This window comes from Hippoglossus stenolepis, chromosome 22 (genome assembly GCF_022539355.2).
Source record: "Hippoglossus stenolepis isolate QCI-W04-F060 chromosome 22, HSTE1.2, whole genome shotgun sequence".
NCBI lineage: Eukaryota > Metazoa > Chordata > Actinopteri > Pleuronectiformes > Pleuronectidae > Hippoglossus > Hippoglossus stenolepis.
The window spans coordinates 6,202,711-6,223,871 of NC_061504.1; the positions used below are offsets into that span (position 1 = coordinate 6,202,711).

General features: G+C 42.6%; 2 protein-coding genes across 3 annotated transcripts; one reads left to right on the forward strand and one right to left on the reverse strand.

Annotated features, from left to right (window-relative positions):
* Window positions 1-803: 803 nt before the first annotated feature.
* Window positions 804-10,445, forward strand: LOC118101394 (FYVE, RhoGEF and PH domain-containing protein 4). Of its 2 annotated transcripts, none has more exons than XM_035147119.2 (16): window positions 804-1,053; window positions 4,443-4,568; window positions 4,740-5,319; window positions 5,438-5,909; window positions 6,053-6,198; window positions 6,309-6,465; window positions 6,555-6,693; window positions 6,828-6,886; window positions 7,114-7,257; window positions 7,489-7,661; window positions 7,772-7,802; window positions 7,911-7,994; window positions 8,075-8,200; window positions 8,286-8,420; window positions 8,993-9,133; window positions 9,952-10,445. In XM_035147119.2, exons 1-16 carry the CDS (start codon window positions 927-929, stop codon window positions 10,258-10,260), a joined length of 2,949 nt encoding a protein of 982 aa, XP_035003010.2. In that variant the 5' UTR covers window positions 804-926; the 3' UTR covers window positions 10,261-10,445. The 2 variants fall into 2 exon arrangements, with proteins under 2 accessions (XP_035003010.2, XP_035003011.2); XM_035147120.2 differs by lacking the exon at window positions 804-1,053 and adding an exon at window positions 3,384-3,800.
* LOC118101395 (DENN domain-containing protein 11) lies at window positions 10,366-21,139 on the reverse strand. Its single transcript, XM_035147121.2, has 9 exons — window positions 20,429-21,139; window positions 18,043-18,142; window positions 17,692-17,850; window positions 14,658-14,814; window positions 14,410-14,548; window positions 14,111-14,242; window positions 13,830-13,980; window positions 13,507-13,575; window positions 10,366-12,778 (listed from the first exon to the last, which is right to left on the reverse strand). Exons 1-9 carry the CDS (start codon window positions 20,823-20,825, stop codon window positions 12,583-12,585), a joined length of 1,500 nt encoding a protein of 499 aa, XP_035003012.1. The 5' UTR covers window positions 20,826-21,139; the 3' UTR covers window positions 10,366-12,582.
* Between the last annotated feature and the right edge of the window lie 22 nt (window positions 21,140-21,161).

Below are 21,161 nucleotides of genomic sequence, written 5' to 3' on the forward strand. Positions count from 1 at the left end.
GTATTCTATCAAACACTTACTCACGGTTTCCTGAACACTTGAATACAGTATATTATCAAGTCAGCAACACTCACTGAAAATAAACTCTCAGCTGTTCACTGGTCTGTGGACGTTGAAGTGCAGTAGGTTTTTTTTCTGAAGACTTTAAAGACCGGTCCCTCCCTTCCTTTATATTTGAATGCGGCATAACACACGTGTGAAGCTGAGGGAAGTTATTTTTACATCGTGTGGTTCATGGAGCAATGATCAGCAACAAGGACTCACCTCAGTACGAGTCTCAGTGAGACCTGATTTTGAAAGAAATTTAATTTGATTTAATATTCTTTGAAAATAACTAAATAATTAGTTTGTTAAAAAAACTGATTAACTAATAATGAATTAATCATAAGTTGTGCAGCAGTAGTTGTGTTATTCTTGAATTAGCTCACTTCAACTCTTACAAATAGACAATTTATTCGAAAGAAACATATTTATATGTGAGCTCTTACCATTACTAGTGAACATATTTATTATTGTTGTCTCTGTCTAAGTTATTAAAAGTAAATAAATGAGTTCATATGTATTTATTAGCCTACTTTTATATTTGTTAATTTATTCATTTAAATTCTGTGAACGAATTTCTCTGCTGAGGAGAAACTTACCCCCAAGTTATTCAAAGCTGATTATATTAGTATTTTGAATTTAGCCTCGGATTTAGTCAAAGTGACTTTGATTTATTGATTTTCTATTTCTAGCTTCGCGGTGTGAGGAAGGGTTGTGATTGGTCGGTGAGCTGCAGTGGGCGGGTGCATGAGTCTGTCAATCAGAGCCGGAGCTGCGGCAGCTGCGGTCAGTTCACAGCCGGTGATTGAAGCAGGTGAAGCGGCGGAGCGGCGCGGAGAGTCGGCCTCTCCTCTCTGAGTCTGCGGCTGGAGCTCGGGTCAGCCATGTTCGACCTGAAGAAGAGGAACAGTCTGAGGCTCAACTGCGACCGAGAGACGGAGGAGTTCAGGCGAGTGGCCGTGAGACGGAGGGTCAGAGGAGCGGAGGTGGACGGAGGAGCCTCGGGAACAGGTGGAGGAGCTTTTACATGAAATACTCACTGGGACTGAGACTGGTTCTGTTAAACTCACTGGGACTGAGTCTGGTTCTGTTAAACTCACTGGGACTGAGTCTGGTTCTGTTAAACTCACTGGGACCCAACTGAGTCTGGTTCTGTTAAACTCACTGGGACCCAACTGAGTCTGGTTCTGTGTAGAGCTTCATATCTCTGCACATTATCCACAGTACTTTTTCTTTGTCGATTCTCTGATATTATTTGATCTGACGTTAGATTTCATGGCTACACAAATAAATTGAATTGAATTTGTAACGTTGTATTTCAGGGCAAAATTTGAATAATTTTTTAAAGAAATAATGATTCAAACTTAAAAAAAATACAGTTAACAGTTTTCTGACTTATTTCAGTTTTTAATATTTTATCTTTTAAAGGGATAGTTCGCCCAAAAATGAAACCTCACTCATTATCTACTCACCACTATGCTGATGGGGTGTGGGAAGTGTTTGAGTCCATAAAACACTTTTGGAGTTTCAGGGGTAAACAGCATTGCAGCCAAATCCAATACAATGGAAGTTAATGTAGTTAATGTCTTCAGATGTACTAAAACCACAGAAAAGAAGCCCCGGAAAGTCACGTTTGACTCCAAATGGCGTCATTTACACCATGTTTTTAGCCTAAATGTATCCTCCTCCTAGTTACCTCACTAGGAGGAGGATAACAGAGGACAGATAACAGAGGACATTTGGACATTTAGCCTAAAAACACAGACTAATTTCAATGCCGCGTCTTACGGACACTTGGATGACACCTAGTGGAGCACTATGAGACATTCTATGGTTTTTTTTAACGTTTGAGGAATCAGTCACCATTTACGTCAATTTTATTGAATTTGGCTGCAACGCTCTTTACCCCTAAAACTCCAAACGTGTTTTGTGGACTCAAACACTTCCACTCACCCTTCCACCGGCATAGTGGTAAGTAAAATAGGGAAGGGATTTTCATTTTTGGGCGAACTATCCCTTTAAGCTAGCCTGCAGCTTTTTATGAGTTAGTATAAAATTGGCTACAACCCAATAAGCGACCAAGACATTCAATCTAATTAAAGTAATTTAACAAAAATGGTTAACTTTCATCAGTTTTATTGTTTACCCTATGGCAGGCCACAGGGTAAACAATAAAACTGATGAAAGTGAACTATTATATTTAAAATGCACATGAAAATCATCAGTGGTGATTATAATCTGAGGTTATAACCTAAAGTGCATTTTTACCAGTCATAATAAATAAGTTAATGTTTTGTGTGTTTTGTGGCCGTGTTCAAGTTGGGATTGTTTTGTTGTCCATGTCTACGAAACAGTGTCCCAGTACAGTTCCAGTTTGTTAGTTAGTTGAATGTGCTTTGGAGGGCGTGGATTCAGCTCCATGGTCATTTTAAGACCATTAATATCAATGGTGGAAGACTTAACATTAAGCATTTGTGAGAATAAGAACTGTAAGAGCGTGACCAGGGCCTTAACCCTCCATGTTGTGCCTGGCTTACATGCACTTTGTTTGGTATGTGTGCACATATTTGATTTTTACTAGTTTACTAGTCACAGTTGGCGCCTGTTAGTCTCTTGTTGGATTACAGCAGAGAAATCTCTTTCCCCTGATTCAGCCTGGACTTTGCTTGTGTGTCTTGAGACCAGCATTTGTCAATCCACCCCCACACACACATAAACATGCAAACACACACACTCGCGAATACACACACACGCAAATACAAACACAAAGCCTTTCTGTTCCCCCACTGAGGCAGAACTAGATGTAAGAAGTGCTTTCTCCAATTGTACTGTTAGATGCAAGATTCAATAGTACCGTCCATCACTACGAGCTACATGATACAAAACATTCTTTGAGCTTGATGTGAGGCTTTTTGTAACGGGAGGCATCTGATTCTTTCAAATTTCAAAGACGATGTGTCATTTTTTTAAACTGAAAAGACATGGTTACAATAGCTGTTAAAATTTGGAAACTATAGTTTATTTGTACATAGTGCCTTTTGTAGTCGGTTTAAAACCAGAACAGCCCTCAGTAGAGAACAAGAGTCCCCTTCAATTCCATCAAGCTGCACCAAATTTAAGAAATATAAATATCGGTCTTCTAAATATGCCTCTTTTTTTTTTTTATATCAAGATCCATGAATGATTCCCTGGGAAATTAGTGAAAATGTCAAACACCCTATCTTGCAATGTTAAAGAAAGCGGGGGAATCTTTGATCTGCACCAAAATGTAATGGGTTCTTCACTGACCCATACCGTATGTTTCCACTAAATTTCGTGGTAATCCGTCCTGTAGATTTTGCATAATCCTGCTAACAAACAAACCAACAAACCTCAGTGGAGGTAAAGAGATGCTTTAAAGGAATATTTTCACATTTTTAGAACTACTCCTGCTAAAAGTCGCATGAAAACATCAATACTGCTTTCATTTGTGCATACACATCAGTGATCTCTAGAAACGAACCTGAGAGTAATATTATTATCTGTTTAGACAAGTGTCGAATGAACCAAAGTTTGTAAGAGTGGCAAACGTTAGACTTTCATGAAGAGAAAAACAGAAGTGAGAAAGCAGAAGTATGATGCTGTTGAGAAAAGCTGACTTTGGCTCTCTCCACATGACTGTGTTCTGTCACGCTTCAGCAAAGCCTGTAGTGAACTGAACTGGACGTTTGCACTTTTTTTGTACGATTAATCCGTCACAATATGGAAATAAACTGCAGGTAAGAACCCAAACTGTTACACAATTTGAAAGTGTTGCGTTGTGAGGTGAGGATGTCGGTCGTGCAATCAGTGCATAGATTTCTAAGGGTGATGAAACAGGAGTCAATACTGTGTCGTGTGTACTATCTGTACTGTTGTTTAGTGTCTCATCCCTTTTTAGATCAAATACAAAATCTTTGCAAACCAAGAATAAAACCAGAATGAGCTGTGGGGCTTCGGGATAAGAATCAGACCTAATTTACTATGTGTGGCGTGAACCTGTGTTTGCATGATGAGGGAGAAGAAAGTTCAAATATTGTTTTACTCTGACAATGTTCTCATGCAAACTTTGGTAAAATGACTGGATGTTGTTGTGATGAGGAATGTAACAAGCTGGGATGGAAACTGTTCAGTGATACTTAAACATGGACTGAGTTTTTTAATGTGCACATTACATGGCTGAGGAGGAACAAGACTTATGTCTAGATGTGCAACACTTTCTCTATCACACATCACTATACAAACTGACCTATCTGTGGTTTTACAAATGCAAAGTCTGAAGTGACATTCTTCCCTTGTTGTGATGGTGCAACCAAATAACCAATGCGGTTTGGGAAAAATATGTATTTATGGTTTAAAGAATGACATTGTATTTCTTTTAGTGAGTAGTGGAGTGTGTGGATCGTACAGCTCTGGCAATGCTTGTGAACCGGTCTGTGGATCAGAACCAATGTTCAAAGAAGACAACAAAACAAGCCCAGCTAAAATATCTCCTTTCAAACCACAAGGTAAGAGTGGATAACCTGAACAATAAATGCTACTAAAATACTACAGAGTGTGTTGAGTAGTCAAAATACCTTCTTATCCTTTGAGATCACAACCCGTTTGAGTGACATGTTCATGCACAACATTACACTGTGATCACAAATTAGCCAACCACAATGTTTATCTCTTTGCAGTGCCTCCTAAACCAGCTCACCTCCAGAGCCCTGTGAGGGCAGGACAAGATCAGTCCTCCAGTCCCACTCCGGGAAAATTCCCACCACAACTGGTTTACAACACCGAGGATGAGCGGAGTCATAACAGAAGTTATGGACTTTCTGTTTCCTGTGTCAGCGCAGCACAGAACTGTCTCGGCTCCCCGAGTCCTGTTAGAGGTGGAGGGAGCCCTTTTTTGAATGTAGTATCAGGACCATATATCAGCCCTGCCCGGCACCCTGAGGGGATTCCAAGTCTTGCAAGCAGTCCAGTTTTAGGATCTCCAAGTCCAGGCAAAAGGAGCATCCAGAACTGTAGCCTGTTGAGGCAAGGACGGCACAGCTCTGCCAAGTTATCCCCAAGAAACCTTAGCCCTCTCGCAGGAAAACTACGGACCCCCAGTCCTGTTCAGGGGAGAACGGGGAGCTACAGCCCCGCCAAGAACTCTATATCCTGGCTAGGACTGCACAGAGTCCCAAGCTGGAAGATGGAGAGAGCAGAGAAGAAATCAGGGAAATCTCTGAGTGTGCCCGACTTGATTGTTTGCTTGGATGAGAGCAGGTGGGACTTTTTAAATTATTCTATTTCTGTACCTCAATTACCTAAACATCGTCATGTAGTCTGATTATTTCTGAATATAGTTAGATTTTTCAATCATGAATAAACTTTATTTCTGCAGGATTCCCACTGAAAAAGTTGAACGTTCTCCACTGAAATGGCTGCAATCAGCCAACTGCAGTGGACCTGCCATCACCATCAAAGCACCGGCTAACCACAAACTCAATCATACCATAAGCGAAGGCCATCTATCGTGCAACGGCAAAGAGCCTTCCCTCGGAAAAATGAATGGCTTAGTGCAGGGTAAAGAGCGGCCGATAGTAAATGGGAAGCAAATAAATGACAAAGTAGAACAAGGCCAAATACCCACAGGGTGTGGTTCCAAGTTCTCCTGCCAGTGGAATGAAGCTACTACACACGAAGGGAGGGTTCATTATGTGTGTGTAGGTGAACAAAGTGAGGAGGACAAGTGGAGGGAGAGTGGAGGAGACAAACCCAAAGAGGAGAGCACAGAGCAGAAATTATACAAGATCGCCAATGAGCTCCTGCACACAGAGAGGGCCTACGTGGCTCGCCTTCACCTGCTCGACCAGGTCAGTGTGGTGATCTATGACGCTCCCGCCATGAATACAAACGACGCTGAAAAAGTCTGAAATTAAATGGAGCTACATTTCCAGTTTTTTCTTGCCAGACTGTAAATCTAATGAACATGCTCTCCCTCTGACTCCCAACACAGGTGTTCTGCTCACGCCTGACAGAAGAAGCAGGTCGAGGCTCATTTCCTCCCGAGGTGATAAGAAACATCTTCTCCAACACTTCCTCCATCTACTCCTTCCACAGCCAGTTCCTGCTCCCTGACCTGGAAACCTGCATCACGCACTGGTGGGTCGTCTTGTCACGAACTGGGGAGACCTCCAGGACGTGCATAGCAGAAACATTATCTGTTAGAGCAGACATCATGTGTTTTACCTTCCCACTTCCTCCACATGTAGGGGTAGGAGGCCAGGCCTGGGTAATGTTATGCTGCAACACGCCCCCTTCCTGAGGATGTATGCCGACTACGTGAGGAACTTTGACCAGGCCATGGAGCTGGTGAGGACCTGGACTGAGCGCTCCGCTGCTTTCAGAAGCATCATCCAGGACATACAGGTAAAAGACACTTGGCAGGTTCTAAATACTATCCAGCTAAAAGTATAGAGGTGTGAACAGGATGTAATATATTCACTGTACCGTACTAGAGTCAGGAGGCGTGTGGCAGCCTGACCCTGCAACACCACATGTTGGAACCGGTCCAGAGGGTTCCACGTTATGAAATGCTGCTGAGGGATTATCTAAAGAAACTGCCCGAGGATAATCCAGACTACGAGTTTGCTCAAAGTAGGTACACTGCACCAGTTTGTCAGTAGTGTAGTTTAACTTCCAGCGTCTCTCACAATGTGTTCGTCTGTCTCTGAGAGCTCATCATGTCTGTAGTGAGGGTCATGAAACTCTCCCTTTGTCTCCCTCTCCAGAATCCTTGCAGACGATTTCCATGGCAGCCACCCACTCAAACAGCGCCATCCACAAAGCTGTACGTTACCATTACATACCAAACCATTTACCATTGTTCTAAGTAAGATTTCATCACAATAACAGAACGCATTGGTTGTATTATGCTGTCAAAAGTCACCAAAATAACATGGTTTTAGGCTATTCTGAAACTTTGCCCATTGTGATATTGATAATTGTCATACAGCGGTTGTTTCTGCCTGTATATACATATAGTTATCTGTGTTTTCTCACCATCTTTCTCTGCAGGAGAGCAGGAAGCGGCTGCTGGAAATCTACGAGATGGTTGGAGAGGAAGAAGTGGTCAATCCGACCAATGAGCTTCTCAGAGAAGGCCGCCTGCTCAAACTCGCTGCCAGGAACACATCCGCCATGGAGAGACACCTGTTCCTGGTGAGAACACTGATAAACAGATGGTGATACACTGCATCTGTGGGCGTAGATGACGAGACAATTATCCAAAATCTATCAAAGAGCCTGTGGATGTGCATATCTACCGGTCTTATTTCTTTACCTCAATCGGAGGATTATATTAAACTGCACGTTTTCTAAGTCGTAGCGATAATATGGACATTCATAAAAAGAACCATGTTAATTTTCAGCTCATAACCACTTTCTCCACAGTTCAACAACTTTCTACTGTGCTGCACTCCAAAGTTCAGCCTGGTCGGGCAGCGTTTCACTGTTCGATGCAGGATTGGTGTGGATGGGATGCAGGTGCAGCAGACCACCAATGAAGACCACCTGTACACTTTTCAGGTGTCTGGAAAGGAGAGGACCCTTGAGCTGCAGGCCAGGTGTGTGTGTGTGTGTGTGTGTGCTCCACATGTAATGCATGTTATACAACTTTTACCTCTGTCAAGTTTACCCTTTAAAACTTAAAAAATGTTTTCCTTCTTTTTCAAAGCTCTGAACAAGATCAAGAAGAGTGGATTAAGGTACCAAAGTATTTTTATGTTTGGTGCTACACAATAAATAACACATTAATCAGGAAAATTTCTGGTAGCGCCTTCCATTTAAAAAGTCTTATCTTTTTTTATCTCCAGGTGATTCAGGAAGCCATTGATGTGTTTCTGAAGAAAAACGAAACCTTCAAATTGGCGTCAAAGGAGCCGAATCTAGAAGAACCAGTAAGTTTGTGGGGAAAACGTGATCAGAAAGAGGTTGTGTGCATTCCTTGCCCCAGCTCTGACGTGTGTACATTTTACAGGTGGAGGAACTCGGCCGACGAGCCCCCCGCTGGATCCGAGACAACGAGGTGAACGTGTGCATGAAATGCCAGGAGCCTTTCAACGCACTCACGAGAAGACGACATCACTGCCGTGCCTGTGGCTGTGTGAGGGACCAACAGATTGATACTGTAAACACAAACTCATTCTACCAAAGGCCAGTTCAGCAGTGTTGGTTTCTCTGATCCTCAGGTGGTGTGTTGGAAGTGTTCAGACAACAAAGCGGCTCTAGAGTATGATGGGAACAAGCTGAACAAAGTTTGTAAAGCTTGTTACTCCACCCTGACCGGTCGAAGGGGGGACAGGGTGGAGGGCAGAACACTAGAGGTGAATCTGACCGTTTTTTTTTTTATTTTGAAGGGTTGAGCTTTCTAATCAATGACAATTAATTCTCTTAACATTGTTATTTTATGTGGACTCATAAATAATAATAAGCTTGTATACTTTTCCTGTCTTACAAACATAGTTTTAAATGACACTAAATGTAGAGACAAGAACAAACTGTGCCAGATGCAACAAAGGACGATAACAACTAAAAACATTTTATTCCTCTGTGCCGGCGCTAGTGGCCGGGCTGTCCGTCCCATTCTTGTAAACGCGATATCTCAAACACGTCGAGCACAAACATTCAGTTGGACACAAGGATTAACTGATTAGATTTTGGTGGCGAAAGTCTCAAAGGTCACGTTGGCCTCACAGTGTTTGTTTGTCTTGAACGTGATATCTTAAGATTAGCTTGAGGGAATGTCTTCAAATTAGGTACAAACATTCACATGGACTCAATAATGAATTAATTAGATTTCAGTGGTCAAAGGGCACAGTGACTGCACTGGTTGGCGGAGGCATACAACCGCAATGTGAATTTGAAGTGTTCTCTTTTCTTGTGTGTCCCCTCCCAGTCTGAAGTGTCTCCCGTGTCTAGTGACGTTGTGATCAGTGGTTTCCTGCAGTTTGGTGACGACACCAAAACCTGGCAACGAGTGTGGTCTGTGATCACCAGGACTGAACCTCCAGTTCTCTGCCTGTACGCTGTCCCACAGGTACGGATCTCTGAGACTAGAAAATATCTAATATGTTATTATTTGATTTTAGAATTTTTTTATAAAATTTTTAAACATGATTTCATAGTATGTTCAAGCTTTCAGTAATGATGCCACAGACGCGTTTGTTTGTATTTCTGTTATTTGGGTGAAAGTGGGTCTCTAGAGAGTATGACTGACCTCACACACACAGATGTTGCCACAGTTACTCCTTCTGAGTGGAAAACATGAACAACAGTCAGCATCTGTCATCCTGCACTCACATTGACTCAGTCGCGCCCAAAAAAGGGAAATTGCCAAAATAATGGTTTAAACATTGCAGTTGTGAAATCAACTGCAGACAGATTCTGAAACAAATGGTTGAGGACATGCAAACATGTTACTACCGAGTTTTCTGAATTAAACTATCAAAATCTAATTTACTGACAAACCTCTCTTTAGACAAATGGTGTAATCTTTGAAGTTCCTAATTTCTAACCTGGTATTTACAGTGAGTGATGTGGTCAGCACTAGGTTCAGGTCGGTTGTTGCCACCATCACAATATCAACACTGAGTGTCATGGGACACGTCTGTAAACTGGTCAAAAGCAAGTGAGACACATTCAGGACGGTTTGAGAACCAGGTGTGAACAGACGACCTTAACGCTGTCCACCTGTGCTCAGACCACTCAGGCCAGATGTTCACACCAGGTCTGAACAGGGAGACTCAAAAACAACAGATTCAAAAAGACAAGTTTAGTTTTTCCATATAAATGTTTCCCTGCAGTTTTGGTCTTTGCATCTATGTGCTCTCCCTTTCTTCCCCCTTGTGTCTCCAGGATGTGAAGCAGCTGTTCAGTCTTCCTCTGCTGGGCTGCAGCGTGGAGGATTCCCCTCAGGAGCTGCAGGGTCAGACGTGTTTCAGGTTGACTCAGAGTAGAACCACCCACACGTTCTCCTGCGACGGGTTGGACCTGAAACAGCGCTGGCTGGCTGTTCTGAAAGACGCCGCGACGGGCAGGATGCCAGCTCGCTCGCCGACCGACCCTGACGCCACCACCAATGGTAACATCAGTGACCTCAGTGTCATCAGTATCTCCAGTGCTGAGGAAGTAACCATCAATGGAAGCAGGGACAACTTCTCCTGAATGCACACAACAGGTGAAAAAGCTCATTGACATTAAAGACTATATTTGTGACCAATGTTTTTAAATGAATGAAAATCGAGAAGTGAAATTCAGACCTGAGAACTGTTTCCTTCACAAGTGGCTGTGCACTTTATTTCTGAAATGATTTGCAGTAAAATAAATAAAGTGAAAGTGTTTTAACATGAGTTGGACTGACCCCTTGTTTAACTACATGGTTTACTCTGTACAGGATGTGTAAGGCGCCATGTGACGTGGCATGAGAATAAGTTCTTCTCTTACAGTGGAACACGTGAGGAGTTCAGTGACACACAGAGGCTCAGTGGGATCGTCATCGTTTTACAAAACACATTCAACTGATCCCATTTGTTCACAGATAATTACAGCAAGTGGAGTATTTACACTCAAACATTTACAGCTTAACAACATAAACAAACTAAATAAAAAGATAGAAAACATGACATGGATAAGAGTCACTGTCAAACAGAAAATGACTTGGGATGTTCTCCTTAACAAACCATCTTGTTTCAGAAATAAGGGGAAACCTTTTCAGAAGAAAACATAATTTAAACTGTTTCTTTTACAGTACATGTACTAAACTTTAGTCTTGAGGAATTTCCCCTGAACATTGACCTGCAAATTTGGTCAAATAAACCTGATCAATGAATGAATGCAGGCTGAGATTTAAGATGTCTCACAAAAAGGAGAAATTTCTTATTTTTTAAATATCGGACTCAAAAGTCAACATTTGAGAGGATTATCGCTACTTGGTTTATTTGGTGCTTTTAGCCTCCAAGCTAGTTTTATGTTTATGGGACATCTAATGTCGCTTGCTGCTCTCATCAACTAAGATATCCAGACCTACTGAGTTAGTGGCTAGCTGGTAAAAGATGAGGCTACCTTTGTCAGGAGCTGGTGAAGAGCTAAAAAAACATTGATGGATGTGACACCGATGATATTTTTAGTGAGCGCTGGTGGTAATTATACAGTTGTTTGCTCATGCGTTTCCACCGTTAAAGAAAATTAGTAGCGGCTGGTGAAGCTGACAATCTCAACTTGTTGGCCCCTTTGTGGTCTATAAATTATTCATAGACCTTTTAAAATTGCAATAACACAAACCCAGTTTTTGTTTGGTCACAACCTTGTCTGGTTCTTTATTCAGTCTATTTTTAAGCCTTCAGTTTGTATTCTGTCTGTCTGGGTTTCTAAAGGTTTGGCTGAAAACTGCTGGAGCGAAACATTTCATTGAAACTTGCTATAAAGCTCAGACAAGCTGATTGAGGTGATAATTCTATGTTGATAAATTACAACAGCTGATTACTTTCACATTGCGTCCTGTTTTCACATTGTCATTTGATAGTTACTTAAAAAAATTCGGTTATAGTGGATTTAGGTTTCTTGTTGAAATTCCTGACAGCGAAGAAACTTGCGATTGAGTCACATGTCGCTTCCTTTGTCAACAACACATTAAGATACCCTCTAGTTTTACTGTTGAAGGAGTTAAAAATACCTTATGCTTAAAACAAGATCTCTTCTGCACTTGGCCGCATGATTGCTGTTCAAAATCAAGTTTGTGTCTATGAGCTGAAAAAGCTGGACCTCTGAGAAAAACACTAAACATTGTTCTGACTGTGTAACAGCTAATTCTGAGATCCCAGCTGAGAGAGTGTACAGAGCCATCTCTACCTGCCTTTACCTGTTGGACATCATTAGAAAAACTGATTTGGTTTCAGCACAGGTTAAAGAAAAACTCTTTCATCTTGACGTTACATGAAAAGACTGGAGGAGCCAAATCCATCAACTGGTCATTTTCCACTTTTAACAGCAGTGGTTACAGACATGGATCTTGAAGACGAAGGCGGTTTGACCTGATTTGGATATAGAGGCTTAAAATGGGATGTTGAAATCCAGCACTTGATACCAGGATAGCAAAACAGCATTAAACACAAAAGGAGAAAAAAAAGATTATTTACATAACGACCGCCTCTCTTTCACTTTCAAACATTAAGCATCAGCACACGTTTGGTCCAAGAACGTCATCTTACACATCTTCTCTTCTGTCCTTCAAATGAAATGCTCGTTCCTCAAAGAATTATTCCTGCTGTGAAATGAGGAATCCATCTCCGCTGTGAGTTTATCTCCATAGCTGGGTGATGAGAAGGAGAACAACAGAATCAGTTATACCGTTTCTGGAGGCTCAAAGGGTCCTGAAGACTCCAGGACGCCAGTAGTGCAGCACGTGGAGTCGTCTGGAGGCAGATCAACTCCCTTTTTCAATCCAGCAGTGATGAAAAGCAGAAAAACTGTTGGGCCGTCCACTCTGACTCAGCTGCAGCAGAGTTGTTCCGATACCAGCAGGGTGTCGTAGCCGTAGATCTCCAGCAGGTGGAGCAGGAAGAGCCTGTCTCCGTGAGGATCCAGACCCATGGCCCTCACACTCTCCTGGGTCAGGGTGGGGTCGGGGCTTCCTGCCACCTCGCTCAGGGTCTGGAAAATTCGGTTGTTCTGCTCCAGGAAGAACCTGGGAAAGATAAGAATGAGAAAGCAGGTGGGTCAGGTTTTTTTTATAATTTTTCTGTATATAATATATATGAGGTAATGTTTTGTCCCTGTCCATTTATTTGTTGGGTTGATGGTGTGATAGCTGGGTTACACAAAAACTGACAGATTTCCACATTGTTGGATTAAAAAAAAAAGGAAACCAGTTAGTTGTTTATTTCAAGAGAAATTTATTTTTTTTCTCTTTTGTATATTTACTTTTTCTATTTAATAGGGTAACATATATTTTGATTATTTGACTCGATCAATTAGTGGAATAATCAAGAGAATACACGATTATTAAAATAATCAATAGCTGCAGCACTACTTTCTTTAACATTCTGAGACAGAGTAATTTCACTGTTCAATTCCGGCACATTTAAGAGACTAATATCTCTGAGTGTTTGTAATTTGGTGCAGCTTGGTTAAATTTAAGGGGATTGTTGGCAGAGGTATGCGCTCCACTCAGTGTCATTCCAGTTCAAATTCCAGTTTTAACGTGTCTCCATGCTGACCAGTAGCAGCAATAACCTGAGTAAAGCACAGGAAACCAGACGTAATAACCGAGAAGACTGTCAGAGGATGAGAGTGCTATGTGGAGTCGGTCAGACTCATTACTTCTCAGATTACATTTTTAGTTCCATACAAAGAACAAGTTGTTTCAGTAGTTGCTGCTTCACCAGCTGGTTTAATGAATCGTGTTGTACTCACAGAATAAAGAGATCCTCTTCACTGGACACACAGTCTCCATTCTCCTCCTGGGAGTACAGCAACATCTGCCTACACACACACACACACACACACACACACAGATACACACTGTATTTCTAACAGCTCCCTTAAGAGTTGTGATGCACAGGTAATGATCTACCTACAATTATTTGGTTATACATTCTTTGTAAAAGTCCAGATCATGTATTCATCTGTGTATATCAGCATTTTGTTGTGCAAGAAAAAAGCTGGTTGTTCTAGAATTCAGTTATTGTTCAAATGAAAAGAACCCCGGTAATTCATGTAAATGTTGTTTCACACACCTCTGCTCTGTGAGCTTGCGATATTTCTCCCGATCTGCGGTGCTGAGGCGGAGCAGAGGCTTCAGGCCTTCTCTGTAGGTTTTTACATTCTGATTGTCTACATACACGTCATAGAGATCCTTCTTCTCCTCAAAGATCTTCTCAGTCGTACCTACACGTACAAACACACACACACACACACAAAGGATCTGTCAGTTTCCAGATTCTGGAGATGCTAGTTGATGAATATTAAAAGTCCTTTATCCACAGAAATATTGAGCATGTTTCTCGCATCCACTCACATGCTACATAGGAGAGCTCGTTCTCCAGGGCGCTGATGTCGGCCACGTTAACGTAGAAGAAGGGGCGGAACTCGGGCACGGCCGTGCTGACCCCAGGGATGGAGATGTTCGCCAGGCAACAGCAGCCGTACACTGAGGGGAGGGAGGGGGGGGCGGAGAGCGAAATCAGACAAATGATGCACGAGTGTGGGAGAGAAAAAAGGGTTAGGGTATGTGCACTCTCCAATCACCCTTCTAGTTTCAAAAATGTCGAACACTGTCATTTAACTTCTGTTCAAACACAGAACCGTGTTTCTCACCCCTGTAGCAGACCACTCCCACGGGAGGAGGGGAGAAGATGAGGATGCGTCTGCGGAGGAGAGCCAGTTTCCACAGCACCATGATCTGCTCGCCAAAGAAGCGGATGAACTGGGACATGCAGCCTGCGGGGTGGGTGATCTGGTCCACACAAAGAGGCACTCAAGGTCAATGAGTTGTATAACGCATGAACACACTCAGGTCAGAGACAACAGCTGGTTGGAATCAAGATGGGAAAATCTCCTCCTACCTTCATCTCAGGGTGCATACTGTGGTTGAGTGCAGCTCCCCAGGCAATGGCTGGACATGCAGTAACAACAGCATCTCCACTAGGGGGCAGGAGTGCTCTCTTGTCCTCATAAAAGGCCTCTAGAGGGGAGTAGTGGCCTGGGGTCTGGAGTTGGAGCCTGAGGCGAGAGACAAGATAACGAGAGTGAGAAGAGGCAGTAACAGTGGAAACAAGATAAACACATATACATCCTAATTTAATAAACTTATTATAGAATGGACATACACAGCATGGTGCACTAAAGACATATTAAACATCACCTAAGTTGCAGTTGCAAGGTAACTGTGCTCCAGTGGAAACCACCACAAGAGGCACTACACTTGAGATGAAAGATATTGTTCATATATTGTTTGCTTTATACAAATGAAAATAAAAAACAGTGATAAAATGAATTGTTGGAGTGGTTACTAAGGCAACAACAGCCTTCTGATGTATACATCATGAAGAGTAAACTCATCTTCATCACTGAGAGCCCTTTAGATTTCAAACAGGAGAAGTAAAGTGTGGTGTATGTGTGTTTAACAGTTACTAATTAATCCAGACAGTGTTATTGTTGAAACAAATCATCAGCGGCAGCCCTTTGTCATACAAATGAATCTGTGGCCTGGAAACCGTCGGCCAGTTACAACAGACTGGACTGAATTCAGCTTCCATCCATATGCAGTGGCCTGGATGACAGACTGAGAAAACTACTGGAGCTGCACAACACTGCTACACACAGACTGTGGCTGCAGAAATGTGACACAAAATAATCAAGTGTGCATTTAGGAAACTAACTAACTATTACATCCACCGGTGATTCTCTTGTGAGGTATTTTTCAAATTGGTTGTTTAGTCTATACAATGTCATAAAATTGTGAAAATGCTGAAGTTCCGATCACAATTTTGAAAAGCCTAAGGGGCCATCTCAATGCCACTTTAAATATATAAATATTATATTTAGGATTTTCAAAAAAGTAAACACTACAATCTAACATCCACACCCAACTCATATAAATGTAAAGAGAAGGGGAAAACAGCCACGAGGTAAAAAGAAAATATTAAAAGATTAGGAAACAGGTTTAGTTCGCTTCATGTTTAGTTATTCAATGTTTAATTTCCTACAGGGGTCATTTTTTTCAAACATCCTGACAGAGCATCCTGTATAATAAAATTCAAACGCATCAAACACATGGATTACCACTTCCTCTATTTCACAGTGAACTGAGGTGAAGACAGAAATACAAAAGATGAGCCAAATATTCCAAGTATACTGTTGTGCATGTACAATCTTTACATTCCAATTATTAGACACCATAGACTGCACATAAGGATGTACGAGGATCACTCAAAAGTGAAGCCCAAGTGTCTTGATTGCCCCCTGGTGGCTGGCTGAGGTATAGGTCATGAACCCTGCCACCTCCATGTTCACTGATCGGCATAATGAGGCTTTCTTTGTAAAAAACAGTTCCATTGGCTGCAGGTACCAAGAGAAGACAAATATTTAGGCGAAGAAAAAAGAGGGATAGAGCGAAAAAGAGAAAAAAGGGTGAAAGTCTCCATAAATCCCTGAACATCTTAATCACCTCCGAGAGCAACAGAGAGCCCTTTATATAAGAAACAGACGTTGGCATGGCAGTCAGCAGATGGGGAATCTGGAGCGAACCACGCGGGGAATGATGAGTGAGGAGCATGACCGTGAGAGAGAGAGTGGGAACTGTGTGAAGGGGGAAAAGAGGGAGATCAGGGCGAGACAGGGGGGGGGACTGGACATAGAGAGGGCTGTGTTTAAAAGGCCACTGAAGAGAAAGTGTGACAAAACTTCAGATGTAGCACTGAAGTGCACAGACCAGCAAGAGAATGAATGGGGTGAGAGGATAATGGAGGTGAGTTGTGACTGGAGGAGATCAATGTTGTCAGGAAGAGAAAAACATCCCAACAACTATTATCATAACTATTATCTCAACCTCGTTTGGAAAAGAGATTGAAGTATTTCACATCTAGGTTCAGCATACGAGGTAAAATAAAAAGAGGGCAGAGTCATTAGATCTACGCATTTGATTTTCACACAGAATGGTGCGTTCAAGTGTAATCAAATAAAGAAGTCAACCTCTGATGGCGTTTGACTGCCCAAGTTTGCCCAAGTTGAGACTGGCAATTTTGATGAGGATTCTCAAGTTGTTGTTGGCCACAATATGTGTCATATTTTTTATGACACAATCACAGTTCTATTCCTGTTGTCTCATTCATATATTTAGTTTTAAAGGTTCAGTGAGTAGAATTTAGTGACATCTAGTGGTGAAGTTGCATGTTGCAGCTGAATACCCTTCACCTCACCCTCCCCTTCCAAACATGAGAGAGAACCTGTGGTAGTCTTCAGTTGTCATAAAAACTCAAAAGGTGTTTAGTTTGTCCAGTCTGGCTGCTGTAAAAAACATGGCGGCCTCCGTAGAGAGGACCTGCTCACAATGTTAATATAAAGTATTTCAATATAAAAGGGCCCATTCTAGGGTAAAGAAAACAACAATTCATACAATTTAGATGAAACACACTAGTGAAAGCATCAATAGGATTATTTTGTATTCAATTTCTGCCAATAGATCCGTTTCACCTCTATCGTAAACAGTGGACCTTTAACATGTTCCAAACAAATAAATATTTATGAATCTAGAATTTTCCAAATACAGAAAAATAAATTATATTTTATATTATATTATATTTTTGGTCAAATAACGCCAACAAATTATAAGAAAGATAGATAGATAGATAGATAGATAGATAGATAGATAGATAGATAGACATAATTTGAAATGTATGAACAGACATGGATGGATGGATGGATGGATAAAACTAATACCATACATATATTAAAAAACATTGTATACTAGTGCAAGTCAAGTGAAAATAAAGTATATGGCACAAACCTATAAAGATCACATTGATTTTAATTTGTATCAAATGTGATACATGATGTGATAAATAAAAAGTGCAGAGTCGACTCTGTTGATCTTCTTACCTGACCTGGTGCTCCAGGAAGCTCATGTAGCGGTAGAGCAGCGTGTAGGAAGGAGACAGGATCCCCACCGACTTCATCCTCGCCCCCCTCTCCACCGTGCTCTCCACCGCCATGTTGGCAAAGCAGGCCAGGCCGAAGTAGTGGCCCTTCCGGAAGTATCTGTGGACGCAGGGGGAGAGAGAGACGGAAGAAAGCACGAGTCAAGAAAGGCAGAGAACCTGCCAGATGGCTGTGCCAGGCAGGCAGCACTATGTGACGTTCTGTCCTGCCAGAAGGGAAACATGGGGCCGCATCCCAATACTCACAATTAGCGCCCTCCACCTGCTTGTTTGCATACACACACATACTTACATAAAGTCTGTGGTGACTCGGTGGGAGCCGCTGGCGATGGCCTTGAACTCCACTCCCTCCAGGTCCATGTCTTTGGGCAGACACCACTCCAGCATGTTTCCTATCACACACACCACACACACACACAGAGATAATAAGAGATACTAATAAAACACACATGCAAGCTGCTACACAAACAGACGGTGAACGTATCATAATTCAATTTCCTTTTTCATGGAGCTGGATTCATTCTTCAGAATCCATTGTGTCGGTTGAGGAGTGACGCTCGGGCGGCAGCTGAGCAAATAAGGTCTGATAGAGGCAGGGACACAGAGACGGTGACTCAGCCTGTGCGGGTTTTTTTCAATCTAATCATTAGCTACAAATATCAGTCTGTGGAGTTCCTGCAGAGATGTGAGTATATTAGTCTTTTTCTAATTAAGGCTGCAGGTCTGTATCATCCACTGAGACCGTGTGAGCACCTGCAGCTGAACACCACAGACGCTCTACTGCCCATTTGACAGCTGAGATTGACTTGAAGTAGCGAGCTGAAAGTATCGTGCAGTGCTGCAGGTGTTCACTGTGCAGACAGACCCTCATTAAACTGCCACTGCTAAAAAATGGGTTGATGTCAAATAAAGCACAGGACGATTTGCTCTGATTTGTGATGCATCTGGATTCTTCACTTAAGTCTGTAAGCAATGATCTTGAAACCAATATTTTGTCAGACTTATTATTAAATCATTATTAAAGGTGCAAAGATTTATAAAGTTGAATGTTCACGTTTCAACTATGAGCCTTTTTTCTTCTCATATCCTGTCAAATCTACTCAAGGTTTCCTCTCTTTCTATTCAGGAATTCAGGGAAACAATTGCTCAAAAATGGTCATAGAATTTAACAGAAAGCTTAGTACTGATACATTTAACCTCCTTTCTGTGAATAATGCAGGGTTCATGACTGAGAGATTCCATTACAGGTGATAGCAACATCCATCATTACTCCCTGTGCAACATTTGTTGTGAACATTTTACTTGAAAATACTTATACACATATCAACTTCAAAGTTTGACCAAAAAATGACAATGCTCGACCTCTATAACAATTTCAAAATATAGTGCATTCCCCATCGAAGGGTTGTTTAACAGGTAATATTGAAATGTGTTGTTTCATGAACCTCTCGGAGCCAGGAGAGTTACATGAGAGGGCCTTCCTTTAATACTGCACAGCTTCTTACCAACAGTGGGTTGAATTTCAAACAAAATACAATCTGAAGTTTATGTAAGGGGCTAAAATCAAATCAAATAAAAATTCCAGGACAATTTGATTATAATTATAATTACAATATTTAATTTTGTAATTTTAATCAATTTCCAGTCCAATCAATTTAATCAAAACTCCTCTAGAAATTTCCAGATTATTCAGGATGCGTCGGAACGCATATCTACTATCTATGTTTAATTTGTCTTTTTCCTTTAAATGAGCAGAACTTGTGCTTCCTGTCTGGAATAAGCAGGTTATTAGTCCATATCTTGCAATATATCATGTTTTTTGGGTGAAATCTTACACATACATTTGCACCAACTGTTACCAACTATGTACTGGTGCTGCAGCAGACATGCATCCTTCCTTTACAATTAACATTTGGGCGGCATTTGGTGTGGCACCAGCTCGTTAGCGGACTGAAAGCTCCATGGTAACAGCATTGAGTGTACAGATCAGGAATTGATTCAGCTGATCTACCTGGAGCCTCCTCTGTGTTTGCTTAGAATTCAGGCCTTTGATTCACATCCACGATCAGACTACACGGTGTCAGCGATGATGGAAGATTCATGACACTCTCAGAGACAAACACACATTTTATGTAAAGCATCATTAAAAGCAGATCATCGTCCTGATCTCCTATAGTCTGACATTCTGCAGCACACAGTACCCAGCTCCACCCTGCAGGACATCTCCTGTGCCAGCCAGCCATCTTTTCCTCCACCATCCTATATGATTCCTACATTGCAGGTATCTTGATTGGCTAGTGTTTCATCCTGTCCTCAAAGTGCCCCTCATTAAAAATGTATAGGGCAGCTCTGCAGAATCCAGGAGCTGGTGGATTTGCATCACTGAAACCCCCCTGTCATTGTGACATGTCTGATGTGGAGTGAGGCTCCAGAGGATGACATGGCTCTTTAATGGTGTCCGTAAACTTATGGCCGGGTCAGGCAGAGCCACACCTGTAGGAGAGAGGCTCTGCAGACTTGGTACAAACATGCAGCTGATCATCAGACAGACGATCTGACTGAGGCAGGCTCCATCTATTTGATCCCTTTTATATGTGTGTAAACATCATTATTTCACTACATTTTCTATGTAATTCCATGATGCATTCGTAATGAAATGATGCAGATTTGTGTCTCACCTGATCTGGTGTTGAACGCGACCACAAAAACCGACACAATCTGGTCCTTCTCCTCCCATTTCACCATCCTGTCCTCCAGCGACAGCTCCCCGGGTTCCGAGTCCGACAGACACCCGTCCTCGTCGGGTTGCAGCCCCTCATCCCTGCCCGCTGGGGCGCCGGAGGTCGTGGGCGGGGTGCCGCAGCCGTCTGAGCCGGAGACGGACCTGCAGGGAGCGGGACCCCCCGGACCGCTGCTCCACCCAAACACCGGCGCGGAGCATCCCGGGCTGGCGCGGCTGTTGGAGGGGCTCGCCAGTCGCTCCTTGGCGGGAGCCGGCGACGCGCCGCCGGGCTTCTCCGCGCACGGAACCTCCTCCCAGTCCAGCAGCGGGGCTCGGTCCGACCGCTCCACCATCCTGTCGGCGGTCCCGCCTCGTCGGGCTCACCGCGGATCGTAAATGATGTCTCAGCCGCTGACGGGCGCCAGATCCACCCGTGGATGATCGCCGCTCAGAACAGGTCCCGCATTATCACTATAAACTGTTCAGAACGGCGGAATAAAGCATCAATTGTGGCGTTTAGCGGAGCAGCTTCTCTCCTCCAGCTTTTAATTCTGTCCAGTGTGGAGCGATCATTAATGTGATGCTGCTCAGAGAAGGCTTCGTCTAATGGAGGCTGCATTCAACACACCTCAGCCGCCACTGTCACGGCCCCTCCGCTTCTAAAGAGCAGCTGTGGAACACCACAGAAC

Coding starts and splice junctions, on each gene's coding strand:
- LOC118101395 (XM_035147121.2), bottom strand. CDS start 20,825: ATGGTGGAGCGGTCGGACCGAGCCCCGCTGCTGGACTGGGAGGAGGTT. Junction 17,851..18,042: donor CGAGTCACCACAGACTTTAT/GTAAGTATGTGT, acceptor CTGCGTCCACAG/ATACTTCCGGAAGGGCCACT. Junction 14,243..14,409: donor GGGAGTGGTCTGCTACAGGG/GTGAGAAACACG, acceptor CCCTCCCCTCAG/TGTACGGCTGCTGTTGCCTG.
- LOC118101394 (XM_035147119.2), top strand. CDS start 927: ATGTTCGACCTGAAGAAGAGGAACAGTCTGAGGCTCAACTGCGACCGA. Junction 4,569..4,739: donor ATCTCCTTTCAAACCACAAG/GTAAGAGTGGAT, acceptor ATCTCTTTGCAG/TGCCTCCTAAACCAGCTCAC. Junction 7,258..7,488: donor TGGAGAGACACCTGTTCCTG/GTGAGAACACTG, acceptor CTTTCTCCACAG/TTCAACAACTTTCTACTGTG.